The sequence below is a fragment of the Tupaia chinensis genome, unplaced genomic scaffold (genome assembly GCF_000334495.1).
Source record: "Tupaia chinensis unplaced genomic scaffold, TupChi_1.0 Scaffold000110_1, whole genome shotgun sequence".
NCBI classification, from domain to species: Eukaryota; Metazoa; Chordata; class Mammalia; order Scandentia; family Tupaiidae; genus Tupaia; species Tupaia belangeri.
The window spans coordinates 2,340,642-2,358,281 of record NW_006159574.1 but is presented as its reverse complement, the minus strand read 5'-3'; the positions used below and the strand labels follow the sequence as shown (position 1 = coordinate 2,358,281).

General features: G+C 50.4%; 1 protein-coding gene across 1 annotated transcript in view; it reads right to left on the bottom strand.

Moving 5' to 3' along the window:
• UBE3C (ubiquitin protein ligase E3C) overlaps positions 1-17,640 on the bottom strand; it is a 112,835-nt gene that overhangs the window by 30,928 nt on the left and 64,267 nt on the right. The window contains exons 16-18 of the mRNA XM_006143828.2: positions 15,777-15,874; positions 14,243-14,375; positions 5,256-5,503 (exon numbers count right to left, since the gene is read on the bottom strand). Of these exons, the coding sequence (XP_006143890.1) occupies positions 5,256-5,503; positions 14,243-14,375; positions 15,777-15,874 (479 nt within the window). The remainder of the gene's footprint in view (positions 1-5,255; positions 5,504-14,242; positions 14,376-15,776; positions 15,875-17,640) is intronic.

Here is a 17,640-nt window from a genome sequence, read left to right as displayed (position 1 = left end):
ATTTCTGGTGACTTCACTGACCCACAGATGATCACCACTCCAGAGTCTCCCTACTCCACCTGAGCCACCCTGTTTCAGTCACATCCTCGACCTGTCAGCAGTGACTGTCCCCAACCGCTGCTCTAACCCGTGACTCCCTTCCTGGCTCCCTGTCCTTCGAAAGCCCTTCCCCACAGGTCTCCACACAGGGCTTGCTTCTCGCCGCACAGCCTAGACCCCCGGGGGCCGTGGCCACCACGCCCTCATGCCTCAGGTCCCCTGCACTCAGCTCACCCGGTGTGGTGTGCACTTGGCAAAAACCATCCCTCTGACCCTCGTCATACTCGCATGCTGACTATGGTCGGAGAAAAACCAGCAGCCAAGTTGGTCAGGCCCACGTCCTGGAATTCACGATACTAACCGCGAGTGGTCCCGAGGTGACCTTGCAATCAATCCGAGGATGGACCTCTGGTCCAAAAACCCTGGCAAGTATGAGGCCATGCGGAGGGCTGCCAGGATGCAGGGTTCAGGTACCGCTGTCGCCTGATCCGGAGACCCCCCAGGGACATGGCCCTCCCTCCCGACTTCACCTCAGCTGTGACACCCAGGGTGTCCAGGCCATGGAACGCTCCCTGGTGCTCCCTCCTTCTGCTGTCCTGTCCTGCCCAGCAGGGCCAAGTCTCCAAGGTGCCTGACCTGTGTACTGGGAGCTCCAGGCAGTGCGCATCCCTCTCTTCCCTTGAAACCATGTCTTTACTCGGCTTCTGGGACACTACTGACCCTTTCCAGCCTTTCTCCTGCTCCTCCCAGCCACCGCCCTGAACGCCCACTGCTAAAGGCCCCTTCGCGTCTGGATCGCACCTTGGGATGCGTGAGGCCCGTCTCTGCAGTCATGCCTAGTCCCTGGGGGACTCACCCCACACGCACAGTCACAAACATAACCCACATGCTCATGGCTCACCAGGTCTGGCCCCCAAGCCCAGGTCTAGGTGCTCCACTGCCTCCCTCGGGTCTCCAAGAGAAGGGCTCACAGGCCGTTCAAACTTAAGGGAAAGTCAAACGTCCGAACAGCGTTCCCCAAGCCCGCTCCTGCCCAAATCTACCCAGCTTCACCCGTGACACCTGGCTGGCCCAGTTCTCAGAACAAAGTTCACGCAGCCCCTTAACCTTCTCGGTCTCAAAACCAGTTCTTTAACAAATCCCCCCGAACTGCTGCTCACACCACCACCACCCAGGACTAACTCAACCACCGCTCAACCCAAGAGGCTGGAGCTGCAGGTGCCCTCTGTCCGAGTGTCCGCTCCAGGCTCAGAGGCTCACATGTGACATGAAAGCCGTGGAGTGCCACCGAGAGCAGCGCAGGCCACGTGCTCCCCTGCTCAGACCCCTCATGGTTCAACCCAGAGGAGAAGCCTAGTTAGCGGCTGGTGCCTCGCAAAGTGAATTCGAGTTCTGAGACAACACGGTAACACCTGTACACCACCTTCATGGGGTTTACCATATTGTTACACTTAGCAATCTAACGAAATGCTTAAAAGAATTTAAGGGGGCTCTATTTTATTTTCAGGTATTTATTGTCCTTCCTGGACAAATAAAGACCAAGGAAAGATAAACAGTACGCTTTAAGTGGGACCTGTAAAAGCATGTGTTTCTGATTTTCATGGTGATAATTTAACATGACACAGAAAAAGGAAAGTAGCTTCAATATAATACTGATCCAGTCTACTCATCGTTTTCAGATTATTTCACTATTGTCTGGGGGTGGTCAAAAAAATAAATGGAAGAAATAACTCAGGGAGAAGGTCTATTTTATCCAGGGGCAGAAAGGAATTTTCTGAGCACCCTACTGTGGCTAAAGTTACAGCAAGAACAACATCCAGGTGCCCGAGTCCACTGACTTCAGAAATATGCCCAGCACTCATGCTGGGTGGTCCTGGCCACTATTTCATGGCTAATTCTGGAAAAATGAAATGAACTTCCACAGACGACGTCCTTAATTTGCAGGAAGGTTAGTCTCCCGATCTGCAGGTCTGCTGTTCTAGATGGTGATCACAAACAGGCTAAAGAAGTCAGTGAGGCCCTCAGAAGGGAGAAACCCACAGAAGGCGGTCTGCTGGGATCACTGCAGGCGCTGACGCCGCAGCGTCCCACACGGGCATGGCTGGCGAGAGCAAAGCAGTAATAGCTGCCCACGGGACGGGCACGGGCGGGTGGGACCAGGCGCTGACGCTGCGGCATCCCACACGGGCACGGTCGGCGAGAGCAGGCCAGGAGCAGCAGCCCACTGGGCGGCCGAGTATGTGTGATACTTGCTGACAACCCAGCAGAAGACGGTCCCCCTGGAGGGGAGGCTTGTGCTGAGTGCTCTGGGTAAGCTGTCACCCTACAGGAAAAGGGACACCATGCTGAGAAGCACAGCCCTCCCTGAGGACAGGCAGGCAGGAAGCCCGGCCACACTGCCACGTGAGGAGTGTAGGGTCGCAAAGAAGGTGCTGCGAAAGAGAAGCTTTGGTGGCCAGCAGTGGTGTGGCGGTTAAGGTGCGGGATGCCCACGGGGCCGACCAAGTACATACAATACATACATGTTAAAGAGAGAGAGGCTCTGCCACTTAAAGGACTGAGATAAATTACCAGTATTTATCTCAACCTACAGTTTGAAATCCTCAGTGAATTTATAGAATATCTAATGAAAGGACTGTCATGATACAAAATAATTCTCCCAACTTTCGACAAGTTCCAGATAAACTGTCAATTGCCAATATTACAGTGTATGACATAGTAAGTGCACACTGAATTCTACTAAATACAGAGTTATAAACCATGATGAAGTTACACAATATGCTAATTAAAAATTTCAAATACAGATGGCATAATGGGTACATCTATGGACTTGCACATAGTCAACCGTGGTTCGAGTCCCAGACCTGGAAGCTTAAAACTCATGCCAGGTGCGTGTGGGTGTGTGCCCCAAATCCTGAGGGGATGGAGAGAGGGCTGTAGCATGGCCATCCCCTCTGGGGGCTGATTTCCTGCTGTCTGGTTCCCTCTGGCAAGAGCATGCACCCTATAACATTAATCTCTCTTAAAAAAACTCAAATACGTGACCAAGATATTATCAAATAATCTGATTTACAGGCATTCTGCTCCAATTAAATCAATATTCTGAAGGGAAGAGTCATTTTCAAATAGAATTCCAATGCAATAAAGGATATGCTTGAATAAATACTCTGAACCTAGCTGGCTTAAATGGACCCAGGTGCTTCTGTCTGGGGGGAAAGCTCAGGATGACATTCCCACATCCGTGAGCAGTTTATTTATCCCCCGTCTACGGCCTGATTTACGGCAGTAAGATGCAGTCAGGACCCACAGCAGCAGCGGGAACCATCTGCTAATGGAGTCTCTAACCAAGAGGTGACCAGTGACACGAGGCAGCTCTCTCTATGTAGGCTCACTCTTAAAGACCTCCTCACACTTCACCACAGTAAACAATCACTAACACATGCATTAAAGGGAATTTAAATACATTACAGCCCAGTAAACATCATAATCGATCAATGCACAACTTTCTTACAGATTTCATGTACAGGCACCACCCCATCAGTGCCATGCTATTACATGTACTTAGATTCCAACCCTTTTTTAGCATGTTTGTACAAAGTGTAACCACTTGTAATCAAGTGGCAATCAATACGTTTTAGAAAGCAGTATTCCTTAAAATTGCCATGCAGAAATTATGTACGGAAAAGTCTTAATTATGTGGAAGTAAACTAACCACTATTCTCACACGACGACAGCCGTCACTGACCTGTCTGAATGTCATTATTCTGCTCAGGCTTACTGAGATGCAGTGTGGACGAGAAGTCCCTCTGGGAGAAGGTCCAGATCAGAAACTGCCTCCTGGAGGACACTTAGCACACACGGCTGCAGGTAGAGGGGGGACCCTGAGCCAGGGCACCACACGGCTGCAGACAGAGGGGGGACCCTGAGCCAGGAAACCACACGAGGCATCACCTCAGAACAACGTTACTCATGAGCAGGATGTCAATGAACTGAGAGAAAAGGGAGTTTACCGTCACTGGACGGACAATAAGCATTAGTTTCTACATGAATCGTGATGTAATAATCATGTATACATTTAGGAAGAAAAATTAGTACACGACTTAAAGATAAAAAAGTTTGCTGGAGGGCACACGCACTTGCCAAAGACGAAGTTGGGAGGGGGTCACGTCGCGGTCCTGCCTCTGTGTCTCCTCCTTTGGGATTTCGGGTGTGCATGGGCACATGCACTTCTCAAGTCACCAGGCCTGGGACTTAAACCATGCGGCTGGCCATGCAGGATCGGGTGCCTTAACCACTACACTGATGGCCCAATATGTAACTCTGTTCACTTTCTGTTTTTTTGTTTGTTTTGTCATCGGATATGTGCGCTTGCCAGAGAGAAATAGTGAGAGGGAAAAAGTTACCCATTGAATGATTTTAGGAATCAACAAAAAGGGAAAACACCACCACCACGTCTGTGCACGAAGTCTGACCCAGGACTGTCTCCTCCCCTCCTGGGGTCCCCACCAGCTGGGTCCTGGCCATTGGGCACCCATCCTGACGTGCTTCTGACTTCAAAAGGGGGAGAACTGGGAAGAGCCTGCCGTGCACTAAGAAGTCTCTCTAGGCCATAAGCGCTTCCCCTCACTCACTCGGCAAAGGTCCAAGCTGTGCGGGCGTTCGGCAGACGCCCATTTGTGGCTGCAAGAGCACAGCAGAGTGCCCGGCTCGTGTGTGAGCCCTCCACACTGTGTAGCCCCTGGACCGCCTTGCCCACCTGAGCGACTGGGGCTCTTCTGTCTCGCCGCACCTGAACGCCTCAGAGACCCTCTGAGCACTCACTGTTCACACTATGAGGAGGGCCACTGCGGGAGGCGCCGTGTTGACAGCGGCAGCCCTCGCCCTCGCTGGCAGTGACCACCGGAGAGCGTTTACAGGCTTCCCGCGTAACCTTTGCACGCCCAAACTGCCTGGACGCATGCACACGTAACGATGAAGCAAAGGCACTACCGGGGTTCACCAAGATTACTTTAGCAATGCCGTTTTCTTGTGAACACAAGATCTTGCTACACTGCCTTGGCTAGCCTAAAACCCACGACCCTCCTGCCACACTCCCACAGGCTGGGAAGACAAGCACGGGCACTGCGCCCACTCTCCAGTTCTGAAGACGGCACCACACAGAGACATAGACGCCAGCAGCCGCGGTCTGAGATCTGGTGTATGAAAGCGTACTTTACCTTGCCGAGCACTCTGCCTAGGAAGTAGTAATGTCTGGCAAAAGAGTCTCCCACAAGCATCTGAGCAGCCGGGTTGGGGTACAGAAGCCCTTCGTTAGTAGTCTTGAAGAGCCCCTGGTTGGGGTTAAATCCTGATTTCAGCAGTTCATTTAAGAACTCTCTGAAAATACCACCACCGTCAATGCCGGCTTCGTCCAGGCCGTGGGCATTGAGCAAGTGCACGCGGATCCGCTTTTTCAGATCAGGCTCTGTTTGAAAAGGGGAAGGCGAGGACAGACGTTAAGAAAGCAGTAAAATAAACTGGCACCGTCGGGACTCTCAGGGGAGGGGCACTCGGCGCAGGCTCTGAACAGCACAGGGAGGACGAGTGAGCAAGAGCTGTCCCTAGAGCCCGCCCCAGCCCTCGGTGTGGCTGCCTTAGCAGTGGGGCTGGGGTGAACGACGCTCCCCTCCCTGCCCTCTCGAGGTCATGGCAGGGCAACTGCCGCCTGCATAGGAAGGCCGGGAGCTGAGGACGCGACGTCCGGAAAGACCACCACGGCCAGGGTAACGGGAGCAGGTGTCACTGGGGTCGCTGCTGCACACGCCCGGGCGAGCGACCTGGAGCTCTAGGGGAGCCTGCACCCCAGCACCCACGGGCACTGACTTATTTAAATGTCTGCTGTGGGATGCGTACGTTCTCCAGAGACACGCAGAGACAGGTGAGAACGCGCCCTCCGGGGGAATGGCCACGCCACAACTCTCCCCATCTGCTCTGCTCTCGGGGTTCAGGACACGCAAGCACTTGCCCCCCTTTTTTTCTTTTTTAGAAAGGATTTTGCTATAGGGTGCCTGTGCTCACCAGAGACAGAGAGGCAGAGAGAAAGCGAGAAGTCACCCCCAGGGGTGATGGGCCCTGCAATCCTTCTCCTCCATGCTCCTCTTAGGATGCGTGCACACGCACCTGGCTGAGCTTTAAGCCGTCAGGCCTGGTGGACTGTGGGAGTACAGCAGCGCAAACATTGCACCATCTGCTGGTCCTGCACGCACCCTTTTCAAACTGCCAGGTCTGGGACTTGAACTATACAATTAGCCATATGGGATCCAGCTGCAGTAGGGGATCTTCACCACCACACCAATGGTCTTTTAAAAGCTATGTCTGGCTAAAGGGGAGGGCGTGGTTGATGATGTAATCTGCAAAGGTTAAATGTAAAAATTGTTTTAAGTTGCCAGGGGGCACGTGTGCTCACTAGGGTTTCCCAGGCGAGCACACCCCGATGGGCGTGGCCACACCACTGCCGTTCCCTGGTCTCTCCTTCCAGTCAGGGCGCACACAGGCTCACACATCAGGCTGGTTTCCAAGCCACTGGGGATCTGAACCAGGGGCAGCCACGTGGCACCCGGCCCCTGATGCACGTTAACCACCCTGCCACGGGACTGGCCCTCATTGTAAAATACTTTTAAAAGTCATGAGGCTGCTCAGCTAGTCCTGACACCTGGGGGCTTTCTCACGAGCCTGCCGGCCTCGGCGGTGCAGAGACAGCACACAGAGCCGCTCTGATCCTCAGTAGGCCCGAACACCAAGGCCTGTGCTCTCACACTTTCAAAGGAGGAAAGACAGCTACCGTTATTTACCCAGAGGCAGGACTCGTGCCAGGAATTTCATACGTAATACTTAAAATCCTTTAAGAACTTTCTGGGTTTAAGAACTGTCCCCATTTTATAATGAGAAAACTAAGGACAAGGTTAAATAACTCACTCTGAAGTCACCTAATACTATAGAGGAAGTAACAATTTAAAATATGTCTACTATTGGGATCAGCAGGTGGCGTGGTGGCTAAGGTGCTGAACACTCCTACATGGTTGACCATGGTTCAAGTCCTGGACCTGGTGGCTTGCTTTCTCTCTCTCTCTCGTCAAATTGAGTGAATGAATAAATAAAATTAAATAAATAATTCTTTAAAAAATATGTGTCTACTATCTACAAGGCCTAAGCTCTTTTCCACTAAAACATACTCTCATTTGTTTAACTGTGTACTTAAATGAAGAAAATGCTTTTTACCAACAAATTCCACAAATGTGGTATTTGCACTTGTTTTGATCAATATACTTTAAAAATACGTTCAACCTCAAGTCCCAGGTAAACTATCAGAAGATCTTTCTGGACCCGTCCCACGCAGCACAGCCCACAGGGTGCTTGACAAGGAGGAAAGACAGCTACCGTTATTTACCCAGAGGCAGGACTCGTGCCAGGAATTTCATACGTAATACTTAAAATCCTTTAAGAACTTTCTGGGTTTAAGAACTGTCCCCATTTTATAATGAGAAAACTAAGGACAAGGTTAAATAACTCACTCTGAAGTCACCTAATACTATAGAGGAAGTAACAATTTAAAATATGTCTACTATTGGGATCAGCAGGTGGCGTGGTGGCTAAGGTGCTGAACACTCCTACATGGTTGACCATGGTTCAAGTCCTGGACCTGGTGGCTTGCTTTCTCTCTCTCTCTCGTCAAATTGAGTGAATGAATAAATAAAATTAAATAAATAATTCTTTAAAAAATATGTGTCTACTATCTACAAGGCCTAAGCTCTTTTCCACTAAAACATACTCTCATTTGTTTAACTGTGTACTTAAATGAAGAAAATGCTTTTTACCAACAAATTCCACAAATGTGGTATTTGCACTTGTTTTGATCAATATACTTTAAAAATACGTTCAACCTCAAGTCCCAGGTAAACTATCAGAAGATCTTTCTGGACCCGTCCCACGCAGCACAGCCCACAGGGTGCTTGACGGCACTGCTGGGGCCACATGGCTGACCAGGGTTCAGATCCTCAGGTCAACTGCGAACACACGGGCAGTTCGTGCCGTTGAGGAGCTGCAGGGCTGGGGAAGATAAATTGCGAGGTAACGACACCTGGGCTTCTCTCCCCCCCACCACACGCCATCATTGTAAAGAGGGCATTTCCTGGGCTGGCAAGGGGCAGGGAGGTTACGACGCTGGATCCCACGTGGCCAAGTGCACAGTGCAAGTCCTGGACCCAGTCTGGTGGCTTGGAAATAACACCGAGTACATATCCATGCCCCAAATCCCAAGAGGCTCAAGAAGGGGACAGGACACAGCTGGGGGGATTTCTCATTCCCCTGGCCCCTAGGGAGCACAGGGACCTACGGCAAATTAAAGTGGTACTTCCTACCTTTACACACATCCGCTCAAAACCAACTCACAGGAAGCAGTACATAAGCATTTACTAGTCTTAATATCTCACAGGGACCAGCAGTTATTGTGATGGCTATGTTGTTGGACTCCCATGCAGTCAAGCACAGTTCGAGTCCCGGACCAGTGGCTCAAACTCACAGCAGGCATGTGTGCATGCGTGCCCAAGATCCCAAGAGGAGAATGGAGGAGAAGGGATTGCAGCGTGGCCATCCCCCTGAGGGGTGATTTCTCACTTTCTGTCTCTCTGTCTCTACCTCTTAGAGTGCATGCACCCTACAGCAAAAACCTCTCCAAAAGAAACAAAAACAAAAACAAACACACTTCACAAACAGTGAGGGAGAGGAGCAGCACAACTTGTAAACTCCCTGCAAACGGCAAGTGCCCACCCCAGTCCACCTCAGCGCTGCCGCTTAAACCATGGCAACCACGTTCTCCGGAGCATAGCCCATCACAGGGTTCAGTGGCCGGCTCGGAAGGCTGCCCTGGTGATGGGTGGGCGGAGCCTGGGTTCCCCGCAGCACACCTGTACGGACAGCAAGCTCAAGGACTCCATGCTGCCTCCAGAAGCCTTCCGGGTGCCTTGCCACCACCTGTCTGTGCGGACAGACTAGAGGCACCCTCTTACACAGTGAGGTTAGTGAGAGGGCCAAGACGCTGACCTCACTCACCCCATCGCCACTCCTTCGGGATGTCACAAATGCCACACAGCAAACAGACAACGCGAGACAGCAGCCAGGGCAGGCACAGGCGGCCCAAGCGGCAGAGCCACTGCAGGCAGCTCCGCCTCATCCTCTCCAGGACGGCGAGGGGCCCCCAGGGCCCAGCATCGCAGCACGACCCGACCAGCAGACGCAACCGTCTCCCCGACGGAAGCAGGCGCCCCTCAGGCAGCCTTGCTCGGCACCCGGTACCCAGCACCCAGCACAGAAACCAGTTACCCACCACCGCCACATGGGGCGGACACACACCGACGCCTGCCCGGAGAGGAGAGGAGCCACTCGGCACCCCGAGGATGCGCTCACTCGCTAGCCGGCACAGGAACGGGCCATTACCTGGTGGCATGCAGGTGATCAGTCGGTAAACTGGCCCACACTACCTCCTAAGTGAATGGGTGTTCTGAGGTGGCGTTTAATGTGAAGGTATGCCTAGCAGAATGCCAGACCATTTGAAGACACAGTTAAGAAATTATCATCAAGGGCCAGGTGATGGCGCAGATGCCACGGGAAGGCCCTGGCACTGTGATGTGGACACTGCTGCACGCCGCACACGCGTTCCCACGGTGCAGGATGGCTGAAGCTGGGGTCCACTGGGGCGAAGGCGAGGCTGGAAGTGCCTCTCCTGCCTCTCATGGAAGAAGTGAACATTTTATTGAAAGTATCTTAATTGATCCTTAACTCAATGCAATTATCACATGCACGCAGGGAGTTGGAGTACAGTCAACTTTGAGTAACTTTGGGGGCTTAAGAAAGTTCTAGGAAACTGGAACCTGCTCTGAGTGGGCAGTGGTGACCGGGACTTGCTATGACTGGGTAGTGGTGCCCTTGAAGCTGGAACATGAGCCCGTGGCGAGGAACTGGGAACGCTGTCGAGCAAGCACGTGGACCAGCTGGCGCTCCTGCACAGCCACCGCAGCAGAAGCGAAGCCTCCCGGCACAGCACCTGCCACAGCCTCTGCTCTAACCTCACCAGGCTCCCCGCCTTGCCCTGGGCGCAGCCTCAGGTCGGACCCTTACTCTCAACACTATGCTAATTCTTTGCAAATGTATCATTTAGTTTCACGCCTTCTTTGCAATCATTTAGTTTCACGCCAAGACTTTCCTCTGGGGAAAAAAATCAGCCAACACCTACTGAGCAAAAGCTGTACGCAATGAGCACAGGGCAAGTGACTGCCCCAGGCTGTGAGGACCTGAGGCAGGGTGGGAGAGAGAGAGCAAGCCTGCCAATTAGCGGTGTGACAGGAGAACTGCTCCAACTGACCAAGGAGCAGGCCACGGGGCCCTAAAGCAGGGAAATTACTTCTGCCAAAATATGTTTACTGCTTGGGGCCAGCAGATGGCGCAGTGGTTACATCACTGAACTTCCACAAGGCCAACCACAGTGTGAGTCCCAGACCTGGTGGCTTCAAAGTCACACCGGACCCCTGTGCGTGCGTGCCCAAAATTCTGGGAGAAGGATGGAGGAGAAGGGACTGTAGTGTGGCCACCCCCCTGGGTGGTGATTTCCCACTTTCCCCCCTCACTGTCTCTGTCTCTTTCTCCAGCAAGCGCACATGCCCTAAAGCAAAAACCTGTTAAAATAAAAACTGTTCACTGCCAATCCCTCATCGGGCCACAGTGGACCAGTGGACCAGGAGTCTATTGACTCCTTCACTCCCGGGAAGCTTCTGTGACGACAGCATCCTGGGCAGGAGGGACCTGGCACCAGGAAGACCACTCACAACCCATGTAGACTTGAGATGAAGCCTGGGGTCTTGCCTCAGGACGCTGGGCTTCAGAGGGCCACAACAGAGTAAATGGCAAAAGTGAAATATGTAACAAACTCTGAAATCTGGGCCAACCCATAGCTCAGTGGTTAAAGGATTTAGATTCCCCAAAGTCAACCTCAGTTCAAACCCCAGCAGCTCCTGTGGCTTGAAAAACACATTGGGGTGCTGGCATGTGGCATGGTGGCTAAGGGAGCTGGACTCCCACATGGGCAACTATGGTTTGAGTCCCGGGCCTGGTGGCTTGCCTTCTCACCTTCCCCCCATCCACACACTCTGTCCTTCTCAAGTCAAATTAAAATTAATTAATTAAGTGAAATAATTACTTTTAAAAAAAGAGAAAAGCATATTGGGCCTGTGCCCGAAACCCTGATAGGATGCAGGAATGAAGAAAGTCCTGCGGCTGGGCCACCCACTGGTACTTTCTGCTGAGCACACCGGCATTCTGGCAATAACAGAACAAGCATGGGGACCGGCAAGTGGCGTGGTAGCTAGGGCACTGGGCTCCCACGTTGCTGACCACAGCTCGAGTCCCAGACCTCGAGGCTTGCTTGATCACTTTCTCTCTCTGTTTAGCTCTGGTCAAACTGAAAGTAACAATAATGACAAATAAAATAAAGGAAAGAACTGTCCTTTTCTTTTTTTCTAAGAGAGATTTTTGCTATAGGGCACGTGAGCTTTCCAGACAAAGATAGAAAGTGAGAAATCACCCCTAGGGGGAAGGGCCATGCTGCAATCCCCTCTCCTCCATTGTCCTCTCAGGATCGTGGGCATGCACACACGCCTGGCCTGAGTTTCAAGCTGCGGGGTCTGGGTCTTGAATCATGGTTGATCACGTGGGAGTCCAGTGACATAATCACTATACTATCTCTGCTGGTTTCATAAAGGAAATCATTCTAAAACAATAAATGAAATAAAAAAGACAAACAAACAACAAAGGTCAGAATAGAGGAAGAAGCACGTGATGTTAGGGTCCCTCCACTGCTTCCACATTAGGATGACACTAGCTCTTCAAAAAAAAAGGAGTTATTTCATCCAACTTTATTTATTTATTTAAATGTGACCAGAGAGGGACAGAGCGCCAGAATGAGAGAGATGAAAAGTGAGAAAGCGAGCCACCAGGTTGAGGACTAGAACCATGGTGAGCCATGTGGGAGTTGGGAGCCCTTAACCACCATGCCACCTACTGGCCACAGGAACTCACTGGCTCCTTATCTAAACAACAGGTTATTAAAAACTCGAGCTTTTCAGGACCAGCAGTTGGCGTAATGGCTATGTCACTGAACTCCCATGTAGTCAACCACTGTTTGAGTCCCGGACCTGGTGGCTTAAATTCACACCGGGTGCGTATGCATGCGTGCCCAAGGTCCTGAGAGAAAATTGAGGAAAAGGGATTGCGGCATGGCCATCCACCCGGGAGGTGATTTCTCACTTTCTGTCTCTGTCTTTCTGGTGAGTGCACATGCCCTATAGCAAAAACGTCTAAAAAAAAAAAAAAAAAAACACTAGAGGTTTTCTTTTCCTACAAAAGGCAAATGTTACTTCACATCTGACAACCTAGATCAGATACAAGCTTGTTTTCAGGACATATGTTTTCTGTATCTCAGTACATCTCATGTGCATGAGAAAGAGAGAGTGATGAACACCCTCTGCAGGACCTGGTCACGCAGCAACCCCCGGCCGGTCCCCAGCCAATGGGTCCCAAGGAATGGTGGGCACACCTGGTGTGTCTCAGGGAGGGCGGGCGGGGGTGAACAGCAGCGGTTCAACTGTCATGGGGACTTGGTCACGGAGATGGCCACAGGCTCACATTTGCAAGTACAGACATAAGACAGTCCCCCAGACTTTCAATTTTAACCCCCTCCGCACTGGTCAGCACTACCTTAACGTAGTGTCAGGAGTAATTTCCTGAAGTTAAATGGGAACACATGGGGCTAGCAGGTGGTGTGATGGTTAAGGCACTAGATCTCCACATGGCCAGCCACGGTTTGAGTCCCAGACCTAGTGGCCTGCTTTCCCACTTTCTCTTCCCTCCACCCCATCTCTCTCTGGGTAGCACCTATAACAAATTTTTAAAAAGTAGTAAGAATAAATAAAACTAACTAAGTAATTCTTTAAAAAAAAAAAAAACTGTAACATGTAGGTAAATAATACTAACACTTTTGGGGCTGGCAGGTGACACAGTGGTTAAGATGCTGAACACTCACTTGGCTGACCACAAGTCAAGTCCTGGACCTGGCAGTTTGCTTTCTCGCTTTCCCCCCATCTCTGTGACCAAATGTAAAATAAATTAATTAATTAAAAAAAAGGCAATGCTAACACTTTTAACACTGGTGAGAACTTTTTTGGCTATAGTGTGCGTGCACTCTCCAGAGAGACAGAGTGAGAAATCACCCCTCGGGGGGATGGCCATGCCACAATCCCTTCTCCTCCATTCTCCTCTTGGGAGAGGAGGCATGCACGCCCATGAGCCTAGCATGAGTTTCAAGCTGCGGAGTCCAGGACTCGAACTGCGGTTGACCACATGGAAGTCCAGCGACATAAGCATTATGCCCTCTGCTGACCCCACTGGTGTCAAATATTAATGTAGATAGAATTTGTGTCACAGACTTCCAAATGTTATCCAAATTAGTACAAAGTAATTCTTTTAATAATAGCACTTCATAAATTTTAAAGAAATTAGAATTACAATATTTAATATACTTAATTTGGCTTATAGTGTGTGAAACATACATACATATTTATTTATATTGGAAATATAGATTGGAAATGGCTGCCAGCGCTTTTCAGAACTAGAGGTTGTAAACTGCATCTCGGAGACAGGCAACTGGGGTGGGGTCAGTTTCCTGCCTCGAGAGGAATCTGGGGCTGCTTGCAAGGCCGAGGGTAAGGCAGCAGGTCCTCCATGGTTACCACACCTGGGAAATATGCCAGGCACACGTGCATGGGTGCCCCAAATCTGCCAGCATGGAGAAAGGAGGAGAAGGGGCTGCTCGCGATGCGGCCATGCTCTATGGGGAGTACTTCTCCTTCTCCCTCCCTGTCTCTCACGCATGCACAGACCTCTGGCAAGCACAGCAAAATGAGCACAGTAAAGGGACTCTGCTGTAACAGCCGCCTGTCAGCCGTGGGGATAGTATTCGATAATAAACATCTCCCAAGCTAAGTACACTTTCATTCTGAAAAGTCACCACACCACCGGAGGACGGGCAGTAATGTGCAATGAGTGCCACTTTCCAAAAGAGCCACAACCTCCCCAGCCACACACACGCACACGCACACGCATGGAGAGAATGATATACCATTTTCTGGGGAAAGTTTGTCATATGCATCTTCATAAATGTAATTTCTTCTTATTGTAACATTAATTCCATCCAGAAATGGACCATCTCCTTGCACTTCTTGTTTATCTGCATAAATCAACCTTTGAAAGATCTAACAAAGAAGGGAAGTTGTAAGGTTATTAGATACAACAGATTCTAAAAACACAGCAAACAAAATACATATTAGCTTTTATATCTCCATAAATACCAAATACACTTTAACATCCATGTTTCAAATATTGACTTTATCAATAAATACAGATTATTTCATTATTGTTCTTTCCCCTCATTTTGTAATAAATATCAAAAATTCTATATTATTGTATATTCTCATGTATAAATTCTTTGTTTTAATTTTTGCCATAGGGCATATGTGCTCCCTGGGGGTGAGAGAGAGAGAGAGACAGATAGTGCTAAATCATTCCCTGGGGGAAATGGCCACCCCATAATCCCTTTCCTCATATGATCCAGTAGAGGGGTAATAGCAGGTGGTATGGTGGTTAGGGTGCTGGACTCCCCCATGGCCGAATGAAGTTCAAGTCCCAGACCTGATGGCTTGCTTTCTCTGTATGATGAGTGCATATCGCCAATAGCAAATAAAATAATAATAAATCAAAATGAATAAATAATTAAAAAAAAAAAACACGTAGAAGGAGTTCAGGAAGTATGTGTGTATGTGGAGGGGTGGTTTTAAATAAAGAGAGAGTGACAGCTTCAAAAGAAGCTCCCTCTCTCTTTTTTTCACTACAGTGTGTGTCCGCTCACCAAAGAGAAAGTGAAAAATCCTCCCTCAGGGGCGCAGGGCAGGGAGATAGCCACAGTGCAATCCCTTCTCCTACTCCCCTCTAGGAATCCCGGGCACACATGCACATGTGCCTGGTGTGCTTCTCAAGCTGCCAGGTCCAGGACTAGAACTGTGAAGCTGGCCAGGTAGGATGCAGTGCTTTCACCTCCACATCACCTGCTTGGCCCCAAAGCAACTCTTTAATTCATAGAAGTTTGCTAAATATAGCTAGAAAATAGAAACAAAACGTTTAAATTTGATGTGGAAATAGATAAGTGCACACGAACCTTCACAGATTAGTCAGGTCCGCAGCAGGGAGTCAGCCCCCACTCGCCTCCTTGCACAGCTACGAATTGTGCTGTGATAGGGAAGGGTGCAGAGGGAAAACTGCAAAAAGCTGCATTTGAACAAATGGCTGGCCAATTCAGTAGGAGAGGACCTTTGTCCTCTGCTGTGGGAAATCTGTAACATGGCGGGCCTCGCAGCCAGTTACGGCTAAGGGAAGCAACGTTTACAAATAGCCAAAGGTGGGGCCCAGGGGTGCTGGTTCTGTTTTATGACAACTGTGAGCTACTGCAATCTGGTAAGAAAAATATAAAATTATGCAGGTACTATGCAACTTTAGACAGTTTTCTTGTTGATGTATTAGTTTTTATTATACAACATGATACCAATATAAATAACTAGAAAACATAAGAAGTCTCTTGATTAAAAACCCAGGTCACATACCTTCACCCGCTCCTCAAACGGAACCACGAAGGGCAGCTCCGTCAGGACGGCCAGCTGCCTTTCCTCAGACACAGAGAGTGGTGGGGACTCCGAACCCACTGCAACAGGGTTACAAATGTAGTTAGTTCTATAGTTCCCATTTAAGGTCAAGATTTATGAAACGATTCTTATTTTTTAAACTATTTTTGCCATAGGGCATATGCACTTGCCAGAGACAGACAGTAAGAGGGAAAGCGAGAAATCCGCCTCAGGGGAGATGGCCATGCCACAGTCCCTTTTCTTTCACTCTCCTCCTGGGAATCTGGGTGTGCACATGCACGTGTGCAGTATGATCTTCAAGCCACCAGGTCCAAGACTTGAGCCCTGTTTAGCCAAATGGGAGTCCAGCACCTTAGCCACTACGTCACCTGCTGGCCTCATCAAACCATTCTTAAGACTGCTGGGGCCAGCAGGTTGTGTAGGTGGGATGCTAGACTCGCACATGGTCAACCACAGTTCAAGCCCCGGACACAGTGGCTTGAAACTCATGCCAGGTGTGTGTGTGCGTGTATGCTCCCAAATCCCAGGAGAAGAATGGAGAAGGACTGCGTTGTGGTCATCCCTCCTCAGGGCTGACTTCTCTGTTTTTATGTCTCTGTCTCTCTGGTGAATGCCTTCACCCTATAGGAAAAAAATCTCTCTGGGGGTGTGGGGGAAGACTGGTAAAACAGGGCCAGTCTGTGGCGTGATGGTTAGGGTGTCTGGATCCCACATGGCTGACCATGCGCGGTCTGAGTCTCAGACTCAGCTGCTGGGAAACACACTGGACAGGTGTACATGATCAAACCCTGGATGGGCAGAGATGGAAGAGGGACTGCGGCATGACCGCCTCCCCACGGGGTGCTTTCCTACCCTATCTTTAGAGAGCTCATATGCCCTCCGGCAAAATTAAGGGAAAAAGAAAGAGGGGGAGCAATCATTTCAATAACCTGTTCAGTTTCTAACCTCTGGGTGCACGCACTAGCCAGAGTGAGAGCACCCCACTAGGGAGTGTACATGCTACACTTTCTTCTCTGTTTCTCCACCTTGTCAGGAATGTGGGCACACACGTGCTTGGCCTGTTTTTCAAGCCACTGGGCTGGGATTCGAGCTTCAGTCAGCCATTTGGGCCCTGGTTCCCTCAACCATAACACTATGGGGTCAGCCCAGTAAAATAACAGCCCGTTGCCCTCAAGTCCCTGAGCATCTCCACCCGGCTCTGGTCGTCTGGACCACATGAACCAGAGTGGAGCAGAGCAGGGCCTGTTCAGGGCTGTCCTGTGATGTCCCTCATCCCTGTCAGGATCTCCTCCTCCACTACCAAGTGGCTGCACGGCCAGAGGTGCCGTCTGTGGCTGCGCTTTTCCTCCCATCGTGCCAAGCAAGCTGCTCCAGGCTAGGATGTGTGTGGCCAGGGATGCCACGAGTGGCCTGGTCTGGTCTGAGTTAGCAAATGCACACCTGTTCCTTCTCCAACTGTCAGAGAGCTGTGTGTGACACGATGTGCCATTACTCGGTCTTTTCCAACTCATTTCAAGAGGGAAACGCTGAAGGTTTGTAACGGCTCAGGATGTGATTCTGAGAAGGGCTCCCTCCAGTGCTCCACACTAAAGGGAACATCCAGGTCACGCTCCCTGCACTGCAGCGCAGTCGGCTCACACAGCCACGTGAGGCAACAACGTTCTGGTCCAGCCTGGACTGCTGGAAGGTGATGGTGTCACAGATTCCAAAAGGCTGCACCACTGGGGCCAGCAGGAGCGTGCTGGCTAAGGCGCTGGACTCTCACATGGCTGACTGTGGTTTGAGGCCCAGACCTGGTGGCTTGAAAACCATGCTGGGCGTGTGC